General features: G+C 26.1%; 3 protein-coding genes across 4 annotated transcripts in view; 2 read left to right on the top strand and 1 right to left on the bottom strand.

Annotated features, from left to right (window-relative positions):
- Nucleotides 1–3,606: 3,606 nt before the first annotated feature.
- Nucleotides 3,607–4,236, bottom strand: LOC119674994. The gene is made up of 2 exons (XM_038086155.1): nucleotides 4,225–4,236; nucleotides 3,607–3,954 (listed from the first exon to the last, which is right to left on the bottom strand). The coding sequence occupies exons 1-2, from the start codon at nucleotides 4,234–4,236 to the stop codon at nucleotides 3,607–3,609; spliced, it is 360 nt and encodes a 119-aa protein (XP_037942083.1).
- A 3,952-nt stretch (nucleotides 4,237–8,188) lies between these two features.
- On the top strand, nucleotides 8,189–8,528 carry LOC119675182. The gene has a single exon (XM_038086372.1). It carries the CDS (start codon nucleotides 8,259–8,261, stop codon nucleotides 8,430–8,432), a length of 174 nt encoding a protein of 57 aa, XP_037942300.1. The 5' UTR covers nucleotides 8,189–8,258; the 3' UTR covers nucleotides 8,433–8,528.
- Nucleotides 8,529–8,936: 408 nt separating this feature from the next.
- The window catches only part of LOC119675181 (upstream-binding protein 1-like), a 52,303-nt gene continuing 35,654 nt past the window's right edge, over nucleotides 8,937–25,585 (top strand). The window contains exons 1-3 of one of the 2 annotated variants that reach the window (XM_038086370.1): nucleotides 8,937–9,367; nucleotides 24,753–24,873; nucleotides 24,947–25,138. In XM_038086370.1, coding sequence (XP_037942298.1) covers nucleotides 9,002–9,367; nucleotides 24,753–24,873; nucleotides 24,947–25,138 — 679 coding nt within the window. In that variant the 5' untranslated portion in view covers nucleotides 8,937–9,001. Of the gene's footprint in view, nucleotides 9,368–24,752; nucleotides 24,874–24,931; nucleotides 25,139–25,585 lie in introns of both variants that reach the window. The other variant, XM_038086368.1, reaches the window with a different exon arrangement.

Here is a 25,585-nt window from a genome sequence, read left to right as displayed (position 1 = left end):
TTGTTATAAATCTTTTTTTATGATTTGAATATAGTTTAATATATTTTTTTCTAATTTACGGATATCGAAAATGAATATGTAATTTGGTCAAGATAATAATTGAATAGTTCAAAATTTTACTAACAATCACCAATGATTTTCAAGATATCATACCTTTGTTTAAAAAAGTTCCAGAGATACAAATTGATATCGTGAAAATTTTTAAATTACTCATTAATTTTTTTATTTACATTTTCCGTTAATTAAAAAATACTCAACCTTATCTATTAATATTTAAATTACAACTAAATTATAAAAAAAAATTAAATAATTAAATAATTATTAAATGACAAAAGTAGTTTTTATTATTATTTATATAATTTTGTGTATATGTGAATATTAAAAATAATTTATTATAATTAAATATTAAAAATTTCAAAAATGTTGATAGGTTTAGTAAACAAAATTAAAATTATATTTAAAAGAAAGATGCTCGAAAGATGCTTAATGATTGGATTCTTTTACTATATGTCCTAGTGGATTCGGCGAAATAAATATAATTCATAAATAAATATAATTATATTAATACCACTCCGAATTCCTGGACGCAGTGAGTTTTAGTAAATTTTGATATTTAGAGTAATTTTTCCACTGCATTATACGTTCAATAACTTTCACTTGTCCATACAAGTGATCCTGCGGTCGTTTTACGTATGAGTAACCCTAATCCGTGGTATCACAGCAAACTATTATTTGAGTTCAAGTAGGCTCAGATGCGACAATAGTGTTTAGTCCTCGAGATATCAGGTTTTAGTGTAAATCTGATATATCCGGCTGTTTTCTATTGAATATGTTCCTCATACAAGATAAAACCAGTTCTTACACCTTTCTGTTTTGACGTCATAACTGAAGTTCACTATGAAATGACAAGTAGCATTACCATATACCATGGATCTTAATTATTTCTACTAACATGTTATCTAAAAATAGTTGAAAGTGTTAAATTTAATTTAAAAACAATAGGAAAGTTTACTTTTTCTTATCAATTTTTTATAGATAAGGCAAACAACTACTATAGAATTTCCAGAATTGCGTAGCGTTTAAATTTGGAGGACAAATTACAGGAGAGATTACACTATTTCATTTCGTCAAAGATATATATATATATAATATAGATATATAATAGTAATACTAGTGTATATAGTAAATAGATAGACTTGGAAGAAAGCACTCAAAACTGTTAGCTTCAAAGACAACAGATCTCTGCAGTTTAAGATAGCAATATGTTTTAAAATAAATATATGTTTTAAATGTTATATAGGTTTTAATATGATTTCTATAAGTCTTTATTATTATATTGAAGCAGTTTTGAGCTAGTGCACTTAGGCACTTATACTCTTTTTTAACTCGAGGTTTCTTCAAAACCCCTCTTTGCGCCTTGACTAGATTATTGTTTATCACTTCATCAGACTAAGCAATAATTGACCTCAGATCTGCATACCTCCCCGAAGAGCCTGTAACCATTCTGAAATTTGATACCGCGGTGTTGGTAAGTCTATCAGATTTCGCAAATAATTTCAGGGCTCTATTTTTTATTCATTTTTTGATGGGATCAATCTTGATGTCCCTGAGGATGTCATTCGTCCTAATGTACCATGGAACTTTGAAAAGTCTTCTCAGAGCCTGGCTTTGTGCAATTTCTAACTAGTGAATAGTAGTGTTTGAAGCTTTGCTAAACGCTACACAACCATATAAAAGTGACGTTTTAAATTTGTTAGATATCAAAATATCAAAACATTTTCTGAATAAAACAAAATGATTGACTTCAGTTGTATGAATAGATGGAATGGAATTAGAAAACCTCACTGTTTTCTAAATTTATGCTTACAATCTTTTAAATCAGATTTTTACTATATTCTTGCGAAAAGTGAGCTTTTCAAACTTTAAAATAGATAAAGATATAATATATAGACATGATTGTTAAGTACAAACTACGTCAATAATTCGTTTAAGGTTAACATTTTCATTGACAGCCAAGGGACAATTATAGTTTATTAATTTTTACTATTTTTACTATATGGTGGAATAACAACGATGTTATCTTATGTAAATGAGTGGGTAATGCAAAGTATTTAACTATTCACTGACAATAAATGATTGAAAATCAAGCATTTTGTAAAGTAGTTACTGATTTGCTATATATCCTCTTTACTGAAAAGTGATTTCAACCGGAAGTTCTTCACAGTTTGAAAGCTCAGATCTTCTTATCTCATTTCTTAGAGGTGGTTGTGTGCTTTCCATCTACTTTAAAAAGTAGAGATTAAAAAGTTTGTGTTGACCAATGACAAATTGTATGGATTGACCAACAGTTTTTGAGTGATGTGATCAGAGTGATACCAGATTGAAACTTTTTCCAAAGAATGATTATCTTCTTTTTTTTTGACATTTATCTTAACAGAATGTGACTGATTACATACTCGTATAAATTTATTTACAGTAACGGGATAGTGCCTGTCATTATATATTTAATTAATTTATTTTTCTTTATTTACTTTTAATTTTATTTTTTTACTTATTATTTATTTATTTTTAATTTTTAAATACAGTCAAACTTTTATAACTCGAAGTATTATTTTGCAAAGAAAAAGTTCGACTTATGGAGAATTCAAGTTAGTATAATATAAATAGGTATAGTGAAACCTAAATTAGGGTTTGGAATTTTAATTTTTTTTCTTATTTTTAGTAAAAAAAGATTATAATTTATTCCAAGCCTTATAGTGATCATTCGTTTAAAGATAATAATTTTGAATGAGTCTTCTACTTCATTCTTAGAAGCGTAATGAACATTTTCATCCACTTCCCGTTGCACTTAGAATCGGATCAACTAATTCAAAGCTATAATGCTCAATAATATCGACATCTGTAGGAAAGCTTGATGTACAAATTTCATAGGTAAGCTCAATATAATAGTTAAGAGTAGCATTGGAAGTTATTTTATTTATTTTAAACCACGCTGCCAGAGACTGGTATTTGCACAAAGAAGCAACATAAGAAAGAAAAAAATTAAACATTTGGTTTGAAAAAAGAGACTTCCTGTAACACCAAAATGGATTCATATTTAAAAAAAAAATTGACTTATAGAATGCACTTTCCCATATTCCTATTTGCACGTGACAATATTTTTATTCAAGTTATAGAAGTACGAGTTATGGAAGCAGAATTATATGTAATTTGCTCACTAAAACCATGTTGCACTCGTCTTAGTTCGAGTTATGGAAGCTTGCCTGTATATAACACATCTCTCAATAAGTCGTAAGACTAACTAAGAAAAACAAATTTCTTCTGCGAAAAATCGATTTTGCTCATCAATATAATCTTCTTCAAAGCCAATACAATCATTCCAATGCTTCTCTAACTTCTCGATGCCGTGCTTGTAGAAGGATTTGTCTTTTACCTCAAAAAAGGCTTGAGTTGCAGCAATTATTTCTTCATTTCAGATGAATTTCTTACCGGTGAGCATTTTTTTGAGATCAGTGAATAGCCAATAGTCGCTGGGGGCCAGATCTGGACTATACGGTGAATGAGGAAGCAATTCGAAGTGTAATTCGTGCAATTTTACCATCGTTTTTATTGACTTGTGACATGGTGCAATTTTGCTTCCAAACGATGCAGTAATGCTGTGTAGTCGTTGTTATTGATCGTTTTTCTCTTTTCGAGATAGTCAATGAATTGTGCATTACAAAATACTGAAGCTATAACCTTCCCAGCTGACTGTTGTGCCTTCGGACGTGGTTCACCGGCTGCGGTCCACTCAGATAATGATCGTTTTGATTCCGGAGTGAAGTGATGGATCCATATTTCATCCATTGTCATATATCGACGCAAATCTGATTTATTATGTGTAAACATGGCCAAACACTGCTCTGAATCATCAACACGTTGTTGTTTTTGATCGACTGTGAGTAAACGCAGCACCTACTTTGAAAAGAGCTTTCTGATGGTCAAATGTTCATGCATAATTGTAAACACACTGTCTTTTGATATCTTTACGGTCTCAGCTATCTCACGCAATTTTAATTTTCGATCAGGTATAACCAATTTCTGGACTTTTTTATGTTTTCTGGTGTAACCATCTCAATTGAACAAGCAGAACGTTCACCATCATCGGTGTCTGTACGACCACGTTTAAATTCAGCAAACCAATAACAAATGGTTCTTTTTGATGGAGCAGAGTTCGGATAATACTTTTGAAGCCATTGTACAGTATTTTTGTTCATCAAGAATCCATTGTTTTGAAAATAACGGAAGTAGCTTCATTTAAATGGCTCCCACTTTTTTTGTGAGACTAATCGAAATGTTATGAAATTTTACACATAGTCTTTTGAAGTTTGGTGCTTCATAAACGTCATACAGATTTGACAATGGCAGCGCCATCTGTGGGTCAGTCACACGACTTATTGAGTGGTGTGTTATATTATTCTTTATTTCGTCTATGTTTCGTTCCGCTTATATAAGTTGTGAAATTTTTTTTTCGGCCGGTCTACATGCGTATATTTTGTAGTCCAGGAATTTGTTTCCTTCTTATACTACGCCATCTTTCTGTTTTGTTCTTATAGGAATATTCTACTCAGTAATGTAAAATGTAATGTGTAATGTTTTGTAATACCCATACACATTATTAGTTAAATTTTTAAATACAAAGTGCATTATTACCAAATACAATTTGCTTTTGTTTAGATAAAAACAAAATTCTTTAGATAATTCGAAGATAGAAAATTTGGTGTTACTGCGCGTATGAGTGTTAATCTTTAAATTCAATGTAAATAGAATCTACTGCAAGTAAAAATTTAAAGTACAGTGCAGCGCTAGAAAATAAACAATTAGGAAACTCTGGTTAAATATATTGCCTCACGAATTGAATTTATTATATTTATTTTTTCCTTTTCATATATTTTATTTGTTTCTTGTAGTTAGTTTGCTTTCGTCTTTTGATGATTTGATGAAGTTTATCTTATCAAGCATTAATTTATATACAAAGTCTGACTGAATGCTTCTACAAAAGAAAAGTTAACTACTTTTGACACAAGTAATGAATTTTATTTTTAAATTGACTACGCCCAATAATAAAAATATTCAACTAAACTAGTAGAGACAAATAACAGGAATTGAACAGTTGCAGCAGCTCAGCTGCGCTGTACGTGTAATCCACCTGAGCAGTGCGTAGCAGCAAAAGAAATGCATTTCGTTTTAAGAGTTATTATAAACGGCCAAAGAGTAAGAGAGTGAGAGAGAGAGTGTGTGTAAAAAATTAACATTACATTGTGTATTTAGACAAGTTTATAGTTTTTTATTGCGCTGTTATTCTTGCTTTTTACAATTTTTTCTTTGTTTTTATTTGTTTTCGCGCAGGTTATTTGTTGTTGGTAATACGCTGTATTTTGGTGTTAGCTGCTTTTGAGGTAATCATTGGTTTTGTTTTGTGTTAGATATTTAACTCATTGTGCTCTTGTTTAAAAGAGGTTCTCAACAATACTCAATAAGAGCACATATTTATGCTATTTTAATAAATTTGTTGTTTTCTTTGTTGTGTTCTTTGTGTTGTCTTTGAATTAACATTAACTTAACATTGCTTACATACTTGTCTCTGTGGTTCAACATTACATGACAAAAGAGACAAGACATTTATTTGCTTACATATTTAAGCTGATCATATGCTGCATATGCATAACTGGAACATATAGTGGTCGGTAAGAGTATGAGTATGAGTGACACGCACCTGCTATGCCTAGTTGAACAATCTGTGTATAACGTCATTTAAGTGGTGTTGCTGAGTGTATGAAAACAGTTTGTCTGTACATTTCATGCTCGTTTCACGTGCCGTGATATAGTTTTCGGTTCGCCTATGCGCTTTCAAGTGATTTGTTAAATACAAAAATACAAAAATAATTTATCGTTACGCATACGTACGCAACAATACGCAAAAATAATTTTGATATTTTTAAATAAAAAACTTGTTTAAATAATTTTTGCTCTACAAGAGATAGATAGCTTTTGTGTGCGCGTGTTAAGGCACTCACTGTATGCCACATTTAAACTACTAGACACACAAGATTATTGGTTAAATAATTAATAAAAAACAAGTGTAATGAAGTAAACAAGATCTTAATTGTTGATTTAAAAAAAAATACAACAATTTATGCACAATAATAATATCACACATATTGTTGATCATTTTGTAATAAATACAATAAATACAAAACAAAAAAAAACCAAAAACAAGAGTTTTTTCTTTTGCTCTCCAGTGAAATAATTGATTCAATCAACAAGCAAAAATAAAAATATACCAAATAATTTTTTAGTTTTTATTTTGCTACACACACACACACACACTTACACTTTCACATAAGTTGCTTGTTTGTGTACAATTTGAGTGCAAAGAGAGCATAAAGCTCCTCGTTTAGTTAATGAGAGTGCCATAAAATGTAAAAAAAAGTTCAAATATACTTAAGTGAGTTTAAAAGCCCTTTATCTAGTGTTGGAGCAACTTGTGTGCGCGCATTGAATGTTTATAATAAAAACAACAATAACAACAACAACAACAACAACAACAACAACAACGAAAAATAATATTTAATTGAGTCTCAACAACTAGTGCTGCTGCTGCTGCTGTTGCTTCTACTAACGACGACGACTCAGCTTGGAGATATTGCTGGACCATTACTTTGTTATGATCGTGAATTAATTGTAATTCTCTGTACAATTAACTGTTCGGCCGTACATTTTCCAATTTGAATTCTGACAAAACATTGTTTTTTTCAACTTCGTGTACGACGGTTTGTTAGACTAAAATTATTTTGCAAAATGCTTGACTCGTTCCGGTATGCGGAGCTCAGCTTCGTTGTCTTAAAATTGCTCCTTTGACGTGCGTTCCTCAAACGTGCATCACAGATCCTTTTTCATCATATAAACTATTAAGAGTAGAACACAAATACATAATAAATAATTAACATATAAGTTAATATTTTTATAAAATAAAAGCGCGCTTATCAGGACGCTACTGATACAAATTAATTAAAAACAAAAAAAAAAATAAATAAATAAATACAAATAACAAAATTCGAAACAAATTAAAAAGCGAAAATTATTAAATTTTTTTTTAACCAAAAAAAAAAAATTCAAATTATTAAAATATTGTGCCGCAATTCCTGTATAAACTTGATTTTACGTGTTACAATACAACAACATAGTTGAAATACAAAGTGTATAAGTAATAAGTATAAAAAATATACAAATATTGAAACAGCAACAATTTCTATTAAAAAAGAATATAAAACAGCTTTATCAGCGACTTTACATATACAATTTCAAATATAGAGTGCTTATATGTATATACACATATATATTAAATAAACATAAAATTTACAATAACAAAGTTTACGGAATTTCGTTGCCGATTAGACTAAAGGAGGAGATAGACCAGTGTTTTATGAAAATATTTTAACACGATTTGCAGTATACATTTGATATATTACCGCACCAGTCGCAAAAAATCTTAATCAGTGAAAAATTTTCCACACAAAAATATAAAAAAAATACACATATATATATATATATATAAAAATATAAAAAGATATATTAATAAATTTGTATTAATAAACGCAAAGTAAATTTTACTTCTCAAAAAGTAAAATTAATAATTTGTTTTAAAAAAAAAATTCAGTATTTAAATAAAATTTCCCACCCATTTTAAAAATAATTTTAAACATTAACCATTAAAATATTAAAAAAAAAATTAAAATTAATTAACATTTAAAACTTTCAAAAAAAAAAAACAAAAACGACAATAAAATTAAAAAATAAATTTAAATAGTTATATTATATTAAATAAATTTTAAAAAAGCTAAAATTAAATTTAAAATTTAAAAATAAGTGAACTGAGTAAAGAATTAAAGTACATAAAACTTACATGTGTGTTTAAAAATAAAAAAAACAAATTTTCTTTAAGAAAAAGTGAAAATTAAATTCATTTATAAAAGCAGCGAGCTTCTAGTTTAGCTCTTAAATTATATAGAAAAGTGAAATTCTTATAAAAATTAAACAATCAAAGCACTCTAAAAAAATCTAATAAAAAATCCTTAATAATGTGTAAAATTTGACGACAGTGTTTTCCCTTTAATAAAATATTATTAAAAAAAATTTTTAAATATTTTATAAATTCAAATAAAATAATACAACATTGCATCCTTTGTTAATAAATTTTAACTAATTTTTTTCAATAAATGGAGAAAGCAAATCAGCATTTAAAACGCAACTTTAGTGAGTATCTCGAAAGTTATATGTATCTGATGAACAAGATGCTGATAAAAATTGAAAATACTCTACTGCGCAGCCATCGTCAACGTGAAACTACTGGTATCAAGAAACTTTATAACTCTTTTTTCGTGCTTTTCTAACTTAACCGAAGGACCAACACTTTTACTTATATTTAAAATCTAATTAAAAACTATTTAAAACAAATTTTATATGAATTTAAGTTAGATATATATACAATAAACACAAAATATATACATATATATATATTCTTAGTGACTGTATGTAATCAGAGAAAAGCGCACAAGTTTGCATATAAAACAATATATGTTGCTTTGGTTGTTAGTTAAAAAAATAAAAACATAAAACAATATCAATATTAAAAACCTTAAAAAATCTTTGAAATTTCAACAAATTGTTATTTGAAAACTGAAATTGAAATTGCAAAAAAAAACTCAAAGCTAATATTTAAAAACAAAAAAAATCTTTTTCGCATAAAAATCGTGTTTCTTTTGTTCGTAAATTTACCGTTGGCGAAGTGTATAAATAATAATTATTTTAAACGCAAGCAATTAAATAATTGGAATATTCCATTTAATTAAAAACGTAAATAAGTTTACCCAAACATATATAGTATATATTTGGATCGGAAAAAAAAAATTTTTTTTTGAGTATATATATATAAATATATATTGTTAAAATTGAAAAACGAATGGCGCTTTCGCTTTTAACACAATTTCCCAGTTTCTCGGATTTACAAACATTTTTCGATACGACACATACAAATACCTATCAACAAAATCATAATCATCAACAAGAGCAGCAACAACAACAACAATACCAACAACAAGATCAATTCGATCAAATGGAATACAATAATCAAAGTCAATATCATCAAAACGTTAACAATAATTGCCACAATAGAAATAGTGACATTAACCACAGTAATAGTATCCACAACAACAACAACAACAACAACAATTCTACCAATAACAATCTAAATAATAATAATAATAACAACAATAACAACAATAGCAATCATTCGCATAACAACAGTTCTACGAGTTTAAGCAATCAGGTAAATATGTATATATACTGTTCTCTTAATATTATTAAGAACGTATAATGGACCCTACTTTATATCTATATAGAATCGAAGATATGATGTATAATACCATATACTATTCTTATTATTAGTTTTAAAATAGTAATCACGAAAAATATTATTTAATGACTATTATACTATGTTCAGACAGTCAAATTTCCTTAATTTCGTAAAAATGAAATTAAGTTAATTTCGAAAGTGTTCACACTGTCCCAAATTAAGGAAATCATATGTTTTTTGTTCACATATCGAATGTTAAAAACTACATGCTTCAACCAGCACTTTTATAACTATAAAAGATGACATTCAGTAATTTTATTCAGTAGTATTTTGTTACTAGCTTTAGTGGATTTTAGGTATATGAATTATTATTTTCCACTATATTTTAAATTAATAACAGGTACAGTTTTTGCCCCATATTCAAATTTAAAAATTTACACTAGATTTCCCAGATTTATTAAATTGTCATTTAAAAAAAATGTCACTTTTTCGTTATCTCAATTTCAGCCTTCGTTTCATTTTAATTAATATCTATACCTCCTAACTAAATTTTGTATTAAAAAAACAACTTAATTTCTTAAACGAAGATGAAATTAAGATTTTTGCGAAATTAAGATGTGGCTGAACATAATATTTGAAGAATTATCATGTCAATATGAATTTGCTAATATTTTAAATAGTTTAATAGTTAATAGTTTATTAGTTAATTAGTTAAAAAAAATGTTTTAGACAGATCGATAAAATATCGAGGCCTAGGATCTAATTTGTAGTGGCTCACTGCGACCTTTAAAATTTTTTATATAGCTTACAAATATTATATACATATACGGATCTATTCTGTGCACTTGACAAATTTGTCAAATTCTTTAATAAAATTTTTGATTTTTATAAAACAGAAAGCTTTTTGGTATTCTGGACACATCTTGACAAATTTCAAAGCTCAAGTACCTAATGCTTCTCAGCACACTATGGTGTAAAGTGTTTTGTATATAAAACTGTTCGTAACTGTTCGTAATTGTTCGTAAAAAATGCTTGTAAAGAGCATATATTTTAAATTGTCGAAAGCATTTTTCATGCATTCAAATCACAATAAAAAATATGCTTGTAAAGAGCGTATATTTTAGTTAAGAATATTTGTCATGTATGCAAATAATAAAAAATGCTTAAGAAGAGCATATTTTCATTTTTGTAAACAGCATTTGAGGTATTGACCACTAACAAGGAAAAGACCTTTTTATTTATGTCACAGAATACCAAAATCTTTACAGCAGTCAATTTTGACAAGTGTCAATGTTTGACAATTTTATAAAGTGCACAGAATAGGTCTGATAGTATATTTATAATATAAAATCTTCATGCATATACTATTTTTGTTTAAAAAATTTTATTGAACCTCTAAAACCTCCTTGAAAGGGCACGATTTGTAAATTATATGACTCTAAAATCATAGTCTTGTCCATAATTAATCTACAAAATGCTTTCTTGCTCTGATAATAAAATCACAGTTTTGTCCATAACAAATCTACAAAGTGCTCTGTTTTTGCTATTTCATAGAGTGCCTTAATAACATACTTCTAAGTTCTGTGCTAAATATTTGATTTAGTCTTACTTTTAAGAATTTTCATATATGAAGATCATTTATAGAATACTTCAGTGTAGTTATATATGACGAAACTTTTCAATATTTATATGTTTAAACTTAAGTTTTTTCCTAATTGCCTTGTATCATTTCCTGTCTATCATATATAAAAAAGGAAAGACATACCTATCCTTCAAAGTTTATAATAACTTATATAGATTATTTTATGTAACAATAATACTACTGCCTTTTTTAGGTTCTAATAATATTTTATATATTTATTAGAATATATCATATTCTAACCACCCAGGTTTATAAAATCAAGAAACCATTCTTGATATCATACTGATTTTGATACATAGATTTTAATGGCTGCTGTAGTTTCCATGAGATAATATTTAATATTATCGGTAATATTTTTGTTTTTATTAAATATAGTAACTTAACATATTATTATTAAAGGATCCTTACTTCATTCATGTGTAAAATAGGAAAGTTTTGTATATTAATATTATACTCCGTCGATTATTATTTTTTATAGATTTTAAATTTGTGTTTAATAATTGTTCTTAAAATACTTAAAATAAGTTAGAATCAAATAAAAAAAAGATTTTTGAAAAGCAATTAATATTAATAATATAAACAAATAATTTAATTTTGTGTATAATACAGAATTTTTTCAAGAATCTTTCATTGTACTCATTTATTGCCGAGCAACATTTACAGTTGTTAGTTGTATTTGTAATACGTGTTTGCCATATTTTTTAATTATTTCTGTAGTCTAGTATTTTCTGCCTAAAACCCATTATACAAAATAATATTTCTAACTTAAAAGCTACTAATTTGTACAAAAAAAAATAATATAAAATTAATTTTTATATTCAGTTAATACCTTTTTTTTTAAGTTTTATTTATAATCTAACTTTTAGATATAATAAGTTATTTCACTAGGAACTCGAATATTTAATAGAAGTTTTTGAATTCTACCTCAAAACTTTTTTGATTTTAATACGTTTATATATAGATATATACAATAATTTAACATATATTTAAACTCAAGTCTATATATAGATTTTTTCTGCTTTTACGATTTTAAATATGAAAGAAATGTATATATTCGAAAAGAATTCTTTAGTGTAACTGGCTATATCATTTAGTTCTCCAAATAATCAGAATATTAAATTAATTATTTCTAATAAAAAAAAATGTTTAAAAGAAATGTAATTAAATTCGTTAAATAATATTAGCAATTTTATACATAATAAAAGTATTTATGTAGTATGCATGTATATGCAATGTAATGCTGGTATATGTTTATACATAATATAAATATATTATATTTAAATCATATAAATTATTAAATAATATTAAATCATTTAAATATAAAAGATTAAAGATCAATATCTTTAAGTTATATATAAATATTATATTTTGTGATAATAAAAAAATGCTGTATGGTCAGCCAAAATTTCAATAATTTAAAATAGTAAAAAAAAAATTTATGTTGTTGTAGTTCACCAGTTTTCGAAAACCTCTTTAAAAAATGTTAGGTTAGATACTCGTATAAAAAAAGTTAAGTATTAATAAGATACAAAAATGTAGTGTTTTAAAAGAATTTATTTTTCTCCTTTTTATTTTGCATCCATCCAAGGATAATCAACAACATGTGTGAATAAAATTAGAAATGATATATATTTAACTTGACGAAGCCCCTAAAATATGTACGGATATAATAGTTACTTTAAAAACATTTTTTATTTATATTTATTTTTTATTTTTGTTTTAAAAATGCGTTAAGAGAAAAAAACCATTTTGTTGCATCTTAGAACTAACTTAAAAACTAACAAAAAAAAAGATATAAATAATATATACACAATAAATAAGAATTTACAAATTATTAAATAAAGCAAAAATAATAAAAGAACAAAAAAAAAAACAAAAAATTAAATTAAATTAAATTTTAGTTAAACTAACTTTAAATCACTTTTTAAAAATCTATAGTTTGCATTAGCACTGAGTTATATACCTGCAATACTCTCCTCTGGCATACATAATAATGTTAGAAATATTATCCTTGTGCTCCAATAGTTTTTAATATTTATTTATTTTTTAAAAGCATATTAACATAAATTTCTTTTGATTATGGTTTATCAGTGAAAGTAGAGAACATATAGTATTTTCAACAATTTTTACTTCGTCTTTGGCTTATTGTACATAACCTTAAAATTAAAAATATAACTATTTTAATACATAATATTTTAAAATCTGTTGCTATATGCTCTAAAATTTTTATTGAAGTTTTTATTTATAATTTTAAATTGAGTGTTATTTATAAATATTTCACTTATATTTGCAGTACGCACAGTACACCACTACGTATGAGCAACGATATTCAGATATATCTACATTTTATGAGAATACATTCATAAAAAATATATTTACGTCACTAAACTAAAAAGCATTCAAAAGTCAACGTTTCCAAATATTTTTTTTTCAAATATATTCGAATACAAGTATGTGGAATGTATTTTTGTGTGCTACTTAGAATATATTTATACAGAAAAATACAACCGCAATTATTTTTTATGTTTATATGTATATTTGCTCAATAAAAAAATATATGTACACACCCGTTTAATTATATGTTTATCAGATATTGCCAACAGATATTCGTTGTTAATAATTTTATTGATTTGTTTAGTTAATAATAATAAATTAAATATATTTTCTGAATATTGCTTCTATTGATTACATAGTTAAAGTAGTCTGATTCTGTGAGTCAGAGATATCTTTTTTAACTACTTTAATTATGGATCAATAGTTAAAGTAATGTTCGAAGTAAAAACACTGTAGAAACCTACATGGTAAGCAACAAATGGGCCTTACAGAATCAAATTTCAACATCAATAAAATTATTTTTAAATAATATATATGGAATCAATTTTTTATGGATTGGTTTTCAACTTTTACTCTTGAAGAAATTTGATATGATTAATGTTTATAAATTACTATTTGAACTATTTGATTTAATAAATTTACAATTAATAGTTTTATGTTTTTTGAATACAGACTTCTGTGAAAAACAGAGTTGTTTATATTGCTGAAAGCAGCGTCGATATAGATTTCAGACTGTATTCGTTCGCATTAAATTTACTTAGTTAATTTTTAAAATAGGTATTATATGGATCTACCCAGAAACAAAAACAACCATTAGGTGAACTTATTTGAAGAATATTCTGAAACTACAAAAAATTAAAATTTGTAACCTTATTGTGTTGTTTGGTATAAAAGTTACACACAATATTTGTATTACTACAGCTTTAGACATTTCGAAATACAGTACTGAGACGTTTAGTAAATGTTGATGAGTTCTTAAGTAATACATAATACAGATATACATAAAGACCTCCAGATAAAATTGGTCAAGGCTTATATAAAACACAAAGCGAGAAAGTTATTTACTACAATTAACTAAAATGAAATACTGAATATATTAAACTTAAAGGTAATTAAGCATGTCTAGTAGCAGTATCAAACATCCAATGTGTACCCAGTAACCAATGTGTATGCCCAGTAATTAGCTTATGGATAATCATGTGTTTCTGTGCGTAGATCAGATCGAGCTGTGTTAGAGCAGCTTTATCAGGGCCCGTTACAAATTATCCAAGGCAGTAGGAAAGTGATTGCTACCTTGTATAAAGATAAAGACATATGTATTAGTTGTAAGAAAGTGATTGCTATATTGTATAAAGGTAAAGATATATGTGGTAGTTGTTAGGGTGAAACCAACGTTTTGCATTGCTTGTGGATGCATTGAAGATGGATTGCTCAATCAAGTAGAACTCAATATTACTTTTTCGTGATTGCTATATTGTATAAAGATGAAGATATATGTGGTAGTTGTAAGAAAGTGATTGCTATATTGTTAAAGATAAAGATATATGTGGAAGTTGTTAGGGTGAAACCAGCGTTTCCCACTGCTGGTGGTTGCAGCGGAGATGGAATGAGCGTTTTGCTCAATCAAGTAGACCTCAATATTACTTTTTCGAGTAAAGTGGTGCATTTTTCTAAACTATGAGCTAAGCATAGTTTGTTGCTTTAGTTGTGGTTTCATGTCATTTTCTAGACTGCTTTGCACGGAGGGGTACTGAAGTAAACCAAGCAAACTTTTGAAAATTTGTTAATAGCAAAATATACTTTGGCATTTGAAATTTGAAATTTTACTACGGTTGTTAAATTTATTGGATCGAAATAATCAATAAAAGAATATAATAACAAAAACCAAAATTTACTTTTTACTAAAAAAGTATATGTATTCTTAATAAAAGTGATACATTTTAAAATTTTTACCATCATAAATTATTTATTGATTTGTTAACAAATTTATAAAAATTTTTAAAATTATATGTTGTATTTTAAGATTTATTTTAATAGTAAATTAAAAAGTAATTTAGGTAATAGTTTTCAAAGACTTAATACTAAATTTCTGTTTTTAATATAAAATATTTGTAAAAGTTTTTCCAAATATAAGAATTATTTCAATAATTATTTTTTACTTCTAAGCATCAAAACCATTTCTTAGCTTTATAAGTTATAAAATGGATAGGTTATAAATATATCTGTGAAAGTAAAGCAATAAAATATATCTAATAAACTTTTCTACCAAATGAAACGCAATTATTCCTCAAATATATTTGTGTTTATATACTTAATATACTTATTATAATTAAGTTTAATATTTTTTATTTATTTTATATATGCCTTTTATAAGTATATGTTATTTACTATAGATTATGTAGCTGACTTATGGTATTTTCTTTACTTTTTTTTACCTTAGCTAAAATCTAAGGTTTTTATTTATTAATTTCTAATCAGAACTACAAACGTCAGATATTAAATTTTATAACTCACTTTGAATTCGTTTATGAAAACGATATTCATTTATTTCGTAAAAAATTTTCCTAGATGTTTGTTCAATAAAATCTTTATTACGAAAACAAAACTCTAACAATTAGTACCTTTATAAAAAAATGATATCATCAGATATAATGAAGAGGTGATAAATATATCTGTGATAGTAAAGTAAAAGATTATCTGTCGTCGTCACTTTTTTCCAAATGAAATGCAATTATTGCTTAAATATACACATTTACATATTAATTATAGTTAATACCAATATACAAAATCATATAAACAAACATAGATCGAGCACTACCTGCTAGAGGTGAGGTAGTTATCACTATATTAATATACGAATTTATTGCTGATTGATTAGACAGTTTTAATAACTAATATATATGAATAATATTCTAAAACCTTTATTGATAAGAAAGTAATCGGAAGAAAGTTAACTAATAATATAAGACGGTTGTTAACTTCTATTATTTAGCTTTGAAGTGGTTCCCAAAGCGGTATATTTATTCTGTGGGCGGCATAAAATTATTTGCTTGCATTAATAATTAATTGAACATGTTGTTATCTTACTTCGTTTATATATAAATTATTTGTAAATATTTTAAAATTGCAACCCCTTATTCCAAAGTATTTTGATTATCTTTATTTTCTAAGCGGCGTCAAAACTGCTGGTCAAATTGAGTTTTTTGATGTGAATCCTCTACTGTATTTAAGAAAGTCTTTATTGAAGTCTTTTAACTGATATACACCAAGACCAAGAGATTGAAACGATCAATATTTATATGAAAGACAAAGCGATAAAGCTATTTGATAAATTAATAAACATAAAAATAATACCACTGAATGTAATATTTAAAGATCATAAACATTAGGTCACGTTAGTTTATTTTGGTGATCTTTAGGGGATCTACTTAGGTCTATTGGCCCATTCTCTTACCGTTTATAGTGAAAAAATCAGGATCATAAACATTAACGGTTAAAAATTAAAATAAGCAGTAATTCAAAGTATAATCTTTTAATATTGATCACATACCACTTTCTTTTTTTCTTTAGTCGCTTTCTAATTTTCATCACTTAGACTGGATTAAGTCCATTTATTGTTATGAGAATATTTTTTTTCTAACATTTAGATATGTGTGAAGATAAATTCTTTTAAACTCTTGTATTAGTTAATGATCGGATTTTCAGCAAGTTAAAATTTAATCTAGGACAAATTTGCGTATTCCCAATCTTCTAAATAATATGTTCAAAAAAAATTTGATAGTTTATATTATTAATGCTTATTATCATTTTATAAATAATAATATATAATATTAATATTAATATTAATATTTTATTAGTATTATTTTTAGTGGTGTTTTGGACTTTAAATTATGTATACAGTTGTATAGTCATATTTACTTAAAGCTGTCTTTAAAGTTTTATTTATATTCAAACGGAGTATACTATACAATAAAGTAGTATGAAAATCATTTTCAATTCACGCCAAATATTTCTCATAGTTAGTTATTAAATTCAAAATTAAATTAAATTAAAAAAATTTAAGTATTGTATATAAATAAACTTGATTTCTATCAAAAACAGTAACATATTTTGAAATGAAATATACATTGTCTGAAATTTAATAAACATAGCGTTTTATGTCCTCACAAAAAACTAAAGATTTTATATTAAATAAAATAAATATTGCCAATTGCTGAATATAAAATAGTGTAAATACATAAAGTATCTAAAATTATAAATTTTTCTACTGTTTTTAAGTTTTATTACACTTTTATAAAATATTACTGGAGCATAAAATAATTTTTTTATTATGTACCAGAAAGTAATCCAATAAAGATATGATATAGTTAACTGAAATGCAGGACTAGCCATTTCTTGTGTTTCGGAAAATAATGATTATTAAGGTTTATCATTTACTTATATTCATTTTTAATATACTATATTATATATATAATATATAAATATATAAGATATTAAACAAATAAAACTAATAATTGAACCTTGCCACTTGAAACTTAAAAGTGTTGATAAGTAAACTTTAATCACTACACACGCAAAATAATTTGAAAAAGAATTTCAATTTATTAATCAAAATATAATTTCTCTTAATTTTAAACTAAATTTTAATTAACTGAAAATATCCGTACAAACGTCTCTTTACATCACAAGAGATGTGAAGTTAGATACGAGCATAATCAAATTGTGCTGGTTATGATATTACGACTTTATAAAAATGTTTTTTTATATTCTTCCTAAGTCGAATGGATTAAATTATTCATATTTAATCAGGATATTATGAAATCGAAATAGAATTTTTGCTTCTAAACGTAGGGATTACTACTGTTAAAGAAGTTCTTTGACCGTACATGAAGCTAATACAAACTTCTTACCAAACATATCAGTCGTTTTTATTATCAAAATTAAGTTAGGTTAGGTTATACCGTCGATTCCTACCGAATCCACTTAGGACTATTAGCCCATTGTGGATTTAAAATCACCTAGAACCTTTGGCGAAGCTTAAAGTGGTGTTTAGTGTCAGGTCTTGTAATTGCTCAAGATCCTCAAGAAATGGGTTCCTAAAATGTTGAGTCGCCGCCGTGCATGAGCTGGACAAAGACAAAGTAGATGAGAGGCACTGTTCTATTATGTCAATAGATTATCAGTATCAGAACAGATTCACCTCGGGAAGGCTGTGATGTAGTATCACGCACCATATACTGTTCATTGAGAACACGAACACTTATATTAAATAATTCGTAAATAATTTTTTGAGACTGCAAGCAGCAAGTGTTCAAATTGTATCCTGTCGAATTTGAAGCTCAGGGTAAATGTTAATACAACTGACCCTAAGCCGTACTTGAATTATATTGTTATAACTTGCAGTTTTGTTAATTTGCTGTGAGAGATCATTAAAAATTAGAATGAAATCATAAACCAGCTGCAGAGTAATTGATTTAATTACTTATAGTTTTTTAATTGTTAAATTTAATTAATAATTTTTTTAGAGACATTATTTAATGCATATTTTTATATATATTTCTTCGGGTGTATAGATCCTTATCTTGGAACCTTGATAATAATAAATAATAAATAGTACAAATAGTTAAGTATATGTAATTGGCCTTAGCGAAACGTAATCTGCATTTTACAAAATTTCTTGGCATCAACTTCCTTTAATTTCATCTCTGAGAGGTGGTAGTTAACAGAAGTATGTTTAACCAAAAAACCTACTTGTCGGGAAGCAAGCATTATAGATTTTTTTTACATATTTGCAATAATAATTGATAATTATTTTAATTAGCTAAACAGTAATTAATCTAAGCTCAGATCTATTTAGACTTCGAAATTTGTTAGCATATTTGATTTGAATGAGCTGTTTAATTGCCTTCAACTTTTAACATTAGCCCATGACTTAGCAAATAGTTTATATTTAATAATTTTAACAACTGATTTTAACTGATGATACTGATGGGACCGTTACCATTTTTTGCAAATATTTCAGCTGTTCGTTATTATTAGATTAAATGTGGTTATAAAAGCAGTTTTGACATCGTCCTTCGCAAGTTAAGGAATTACCTTCGAATTATTGGCAGCTAGAAATTCAGGTCAGTTTTACATGTTTTACTCCAATATGGTTTTTTTTCAGCTTTAGAATAATTTAAATAATTTGTTTTGAGATTAGAGATTCTTTATAGCTATCTGACAGCAGCATATATTATGTTGCTAAGAGTAAATAAAAATTAGTTCCAGCATTTAATGTTAGTTTTTTTTTTTTGTGTAATCTACAATTTAAATTATTTATGTCAATTATATATTGTATAAATTGCTTAGGATGTAATTCATTTAAATTAATATATATTTCAATTGGTTTAAATTTTTTTTAGTTTTTTAATTGAAAAAAGTTATGTATTTGCTATATTTTCGTTGAATAAAAAACAGATAAATGATTTATTTATTATTGTAGTGATTAATTTGGCTTCACATAAAAATTATATTTAAAAAAAAAAAAATTTTTCCCCAAAAAAATATTTTTTTTAAAATTAAATATTAAATTTTATGGAATCTTTATTTTTATTATTAATTTTATTTTATTAATTTTTTTAGCAATTAATTATATCATATGATGATTTTAGTAGCAGCATTATTAGCTACACAATTATAGTATTATTATTCTAGTATTATTGCTAGTAGCATTTTATTGAATTTTTTTATATGTTTATTGAATTATATATTTTAAGTGCTAAGATTTATTTGTTAAATTATTAAATATATAATTTTGATTATTAAATCTATGGGGTTTTTATGGTTGACTGATACCATACGAGTTTTTCTGCACTGAACAATATGCCTTCAATGTGCTTGTTTTGAACTTTTAGGATATTAGGATATTATTAGATATTTTAGAATATTTCAACTGACAGTTTGGTGCAAATATTACAGCAAATTATAATTAAAAAGTTTTCAATATTATTAAAAATGAAATTGAACAGCTGATTAGCCACTGCGCATAGGAGAAGGTAAATCAGTATGTGAATGAATAATAGTGCTGGAAGAAAGCACTACAGTCAAGTTAGTGTATCACAGTTTTTCTCTACTTGAGGCGTACGTACCATATAGTTGATTTAGACTATTTGAGGGAAACAATTTGAAATTACACGTAAATTGATATTGTTAAATTTGGAACAAATGTAATCAACAAGTATCGTTATGAACTTAACGAATTAATATTCTTCATAATTCCTTTAACACCTTGTGGAGCATAGGGCCTCGAGTTAATATAGTAGTCCACAAAAAATATAATAAGTATTAAAAGGGTCATTTATATAGTTTGTCTTTCGTTATTCGAAAAGAGACACATTTTCGACCTACGATCTACAGACCTTTCCGAACGTTATGTGAATATTACATGTTTAAGTTAATAAACTCTTAAATAGGGCATTTTACAAGAAAGTATGAGTAGTGCTAATATAGCAAAAGAATTTGCATATTTATGCTATAGGTTTTTAGTGTTGCAAAAGTATGGCATTTTGACATACAAATCTGTATATTTTATTTTTGTTAAGCATAAAATTGCAATAATTATTTGCAAATCCAATAATGAAATAGTATGTTATTACTAGTAGTATATACGTGTATGTAGTATATATCATAGTATTACCATTTACGAATACGGGAATTTAATCAAATTGAAATACAAATGTATGTGTTTATAATTTTTTTTATTTATCTATGTATATAAATAATATATTTTAACGAATATTATTTCATACTTCGAATATATCACGAAACCATATTTTACAGTTGATTTTTGGCACGCCTTTAATATCTGTAATGATATTTGCTCATATATCTGTTTCTCAAATATGTTTTTTGTTTCTTCTAAAACAAAATAAAAATTATTCAACGTAAATAATTTAATATAAAAAAATTTCGATTTTCTTGCATAATAATATAGTACTTACACATTTATATATTTTTATAGTTTTCAGCAGTAATTCAATCTGAGACACAAAATTCAGTCTTCTGATAAGGCGACAGAAAATCTCTTATCACTGTTTTTATTCACACTGAAACAGACTGAAAACTGAAAGATGGAATTATCAAGTTAAGTATATACAAGAGCAATGAATCTGATATACATATATGTACTTGTATATACTTGTATGTTGTTATTAATATGAGTACAATTATACTAAGGTTTATCAACTGAACCAGCATTAAAATTATATAAATGGCAATGAACAACAAATGTATTTAACATAAAAGTAAATACAAATGTTTTTGCTAAAAGTACTCGTGAACAGTTTGTTTCAATAAATTTAAAAATAAATGTTTTCATATAAGAAGTAGAATTTTATTTTGATAACTCATTTGCAGATGATCATAGACGGTGCGTATATCTGAAATATTTAAACAATATATAAGCAGGTATTTCAAGGGAAGACTGTATGTTTCTATACGAAATGATTAAGTGTTCAAGAGTCAAGCTACTAGTTCTTGCTTTTAAGTGGAATTCTTAATATGATAATAATTAACAGAATTAATTTGTGATAATGTATTTAAAACTTTACGTCATAAAATGATTATTAAGAAAATTGAGTATGAAAGTTTAAAAGCACAGAGAATAACAACAAATAAGTTATATGCAAAAATTAATATTTATAAAATGTATATTAAAATTTTTAGAAATAAAAAATTGTGTGAAACAGACGAAAAAATTTTAAGAATTCAAAAATACAATATTTAAAAATTAATTGACAACATTCTAAACCGAACAGGCAATTAAAGAAGAAGATACATTTCCAAAGAAATAATAAGTTGTCATATATAAAAAATAACTTACGTTAATACTTTTATATAATAAAATATTGAATGTGGTACACAAAAATATATTTTTATTTTGATTCTATCAATAATTAAACAAGTTTGAGTAATGCTTTCTTTATAATTTTGATGATTATTTTGATTATTTATATTATATATTAATTAATAATATTTGTTTTTATTATTTTTTAATTTTAAATAAAATTGTATATTATTTAGAACAAATAACAAATTTACAATTTTTAAAAACTTTAAATTTTGATAATAATAGTCGACTCATTTCACACTTTTTTTGCACAAGGCCAATTCAACTCATAAAATTATAATAAAATCTGAAAAGAGTTTTTTTAATTATTGACGAATACTGGTTTTTGCATTTTTAATCAAGAAGAGATGTCAGTTTTGGAGTTATAGATCCATTTCTACTAAAGCCATTTAAAAATCCTATGCAAAAGAAAAAAAATAATAATAGCAACTAATATTGCTTCATATCATTCCGAAAAATACATCCGGTATATTCCCAAAAGTACATCCGGTATATATATTTCTAAGCAAATCTTAGCACTACGTCGAACTTTGACAGTCTTTAATTAATTGCTTACACAAAGTATATCAAATTTAATTTCAAGAAAGAAAACTATATTGTTATTTAAGTACTTTAAATCATATTTGAAGCAAATCCAGTGCAGAATAAAATATATATTGCGGTTTCAATAGAAACCTGCAAGACCTATTTAACTTTGTAAGCACAGTTTAACTTCATCTATTTGAATTAATTTATCATCATATGAAAAATGATTAATATTTTAAAATATCACTTATACTATTCATTAAGTTTATTTATTAATTTAGAGGTCTCCTTGAACTTGTCGATAAAAATTTGTCCATTATCAATTTTATTACAATTTAAGATCACTAATCTATACTTTTTGTATATATAAGCTAAAGAACAATAACTATATTTGTAGCAGGTTTTTTAACAGGTATTTAGGTAGGTATAGCTTGCTGACCGATATCAAATTATATTCATTAAAAGTATAGATAAATGTTAATGATGGTATAGATTCCATAATAAGTTGTGTCGTTACCAACTTTTTAGAGATAGTTGACTACAATATCAGAGACGACGTTCAACCTCTCAAAATCGGTAGGTTCAAAGAATTTTAGTCCAATTTTTGAGATTACCAGATAAAAACAGAGAAGATATTGCAGAATTGCTTTAACATAATGAACCTTGCACATTCTGAATTCATCTCTGGTATTATAAAGCTTTTGGGCGTTGTGGTGTAAAGAGATTTTGAAAGTATGTAATAAGGCCATTCATTTATATTTCACCATATATATATAAATGTTTCTATATATATAGTAGAAAACATTCGATATTAATATTTTTGTAAAATAAGTATTTTTAAACATTAAATGTGTTCCAATAGCTCAAGTAATAAATTATGACATAATTGGAATTTATCTTAATATACAATTAACAGAAAGTAAATTATGTTTCTATATATAGTCAAACTTCCATAACTCGAAGTACCATTTTGCAAAGAAAAAGTTTTACTTATGAAGACTTCGAGTTAAAAATTTTTTTATTATTGTATGTAGTTTGCTCTCTAAATTCTGTTACACCCCATTTAGTTGGAGTTATAGAAAATTCGAATTATAGAAGTTCGGGTTATGGAAGTTTGACTGTATTATCTTTTATCTAATTAACTATTATGAAATAGATATTATTAGATATAATGTAGTGGATATAATAAAATAGATAAAAAAGATAATTTAGTAATAAATAATAGTGATAATATTGGATATAATAAAATATATACATTAAGACCGAAAAGTTTTCGGAAATTCTCATTTAAAATTCGCGCGCTGTATATTTTTCGATATTTTAAGTTTATGTAGTTTGGCAGCACTGTCCTTAATACTATGCCAAAATGAGCGCGATCTGTCAGACAGTTCGTTTACGGCAGCTGTTGAAACCAGTTCACCTCAGTAGTGCGTTGCGAAAAAAACAATGGAAAAAAATATTGGACAAAGAGTTTGCATCAAATTTTGTGTTTCGAACGAAATTTCGTGTGCAGAATCGTTGCGAATGCTACAAAAGGCTTATGGGGAATCAGTTTTATCGAAAACTCAAGTTTATGAGTGGTACAAAGCCTTTCAGGACGGTCGTACGACCGTCGAAGACATTTCGCAACGCACTACTGAGGTGAACTGGTTTCAACAGCTGCCGTAAACGAACTGTCTGACAGATCGCGCTCATTTTTGGCATAGTAATTAAGGACAGTGCTGCCAAACTACATAAACTTAAAATATCGAAAAATATACAGCGCGCGAATTTTAAATGAGAATTTCCGAAAACTTTTCAGTCTTAATGTATAATAGATAATTTAGTAATAGATTTATAAATATTAAAATAATGTTACATTTGTGCATTTAAATTTAATGAAATAAAAATTCATGAAATAGTTTACTTAAACTAAATTAAGTAATTAATTTGATTGCATATATAAAAGTAATATTATTTATTTACAGCATTTCACGAATACAAACCGAAACTATAACAGTGGTTATCATCATCAGCACATTAGTGCAGATTATGAAACTGTAATCAATTTCATAGACTCACCACCAAACTCAGAAGAATCTTGGACAGGTAAGTACTATACGAATGCAACTATTAGCAGACAAATGATGGTTTCTTTGACTAATAGACGATCGTTCCAAAGGCTCACCCGGACCACAAATAATTGACGTTCAAACAATTTATTCCAATAACGGATCACGTAAAAGACGAATGGATTGGGATTCCTTAGATATCGATCAGAGTGGAAACACAGCAACAACAGCTCAAACGGATGAAATACCAAACAAGATAACAAGTCACGATAAAGAAAGACATAAAAGAGAAAAACTTGGTGGTAAGTTATTAAAAACAATTTTTTTTTAATTTAAAATTCAATTATAAAAATAAATATAACGACTAAGATGTCGTTACTATACAGGGTGTTATAAAACAAAAAAGAATTACTGTTTTTTTTTATAATACATGTGATCGTCGTATATTAATATTTAATGTTAAAAAAGATCAAGGAATTTATTGAATGGCATACACAGATATGGAATGGTTATATACAATTAATACCCCTCATAACCCTTACTCTTTGTAATCGGTGTACACTTTTACAGATTTAGATATTAAACCTATACAAAATATATTCATTGTCTTAAATAAAAGTGTTCGAATTTGGCATGTTCACCTTTGTGCACAGAATTTCTCTGGGTTTTTAATAAGAATTAGTTTTAATTATTTTTAAAAACTTAAATTAGGTATTAAAATATTGATTGCGATTATTAATCAATATTCT

This window comes from Teleopsis dalmanni, chromosome 2 (genome assembly GCF_002237135.1).
Source record: "Teleopsis dalmanni isolate 2A chromosome 2, ASM223713v2, whole genome shotgun sequence".
Taxonomy (NCBI): Eukaryota; Metazoa; Arthropoda; class Insecta; order Diptera; family Diopsidae; genus Teleopsis; species Teleopsis dalmanni.
The sequence above is the reverse complement of the archived record's forward strand: the minus strand, read 5'-3'. Positions and strand labels throughout refer to the sequence as shown.

Bases quoted from the DNA above. Each gene is read 5' to 3' on its own strand.
- LOC119675182 (XM_038086372.1), top strand. From the start codon at position 8,259: ATGGAGAAAGCAAATCAGCATTTAAAACGCAACTTTAGTGAGTATCTC.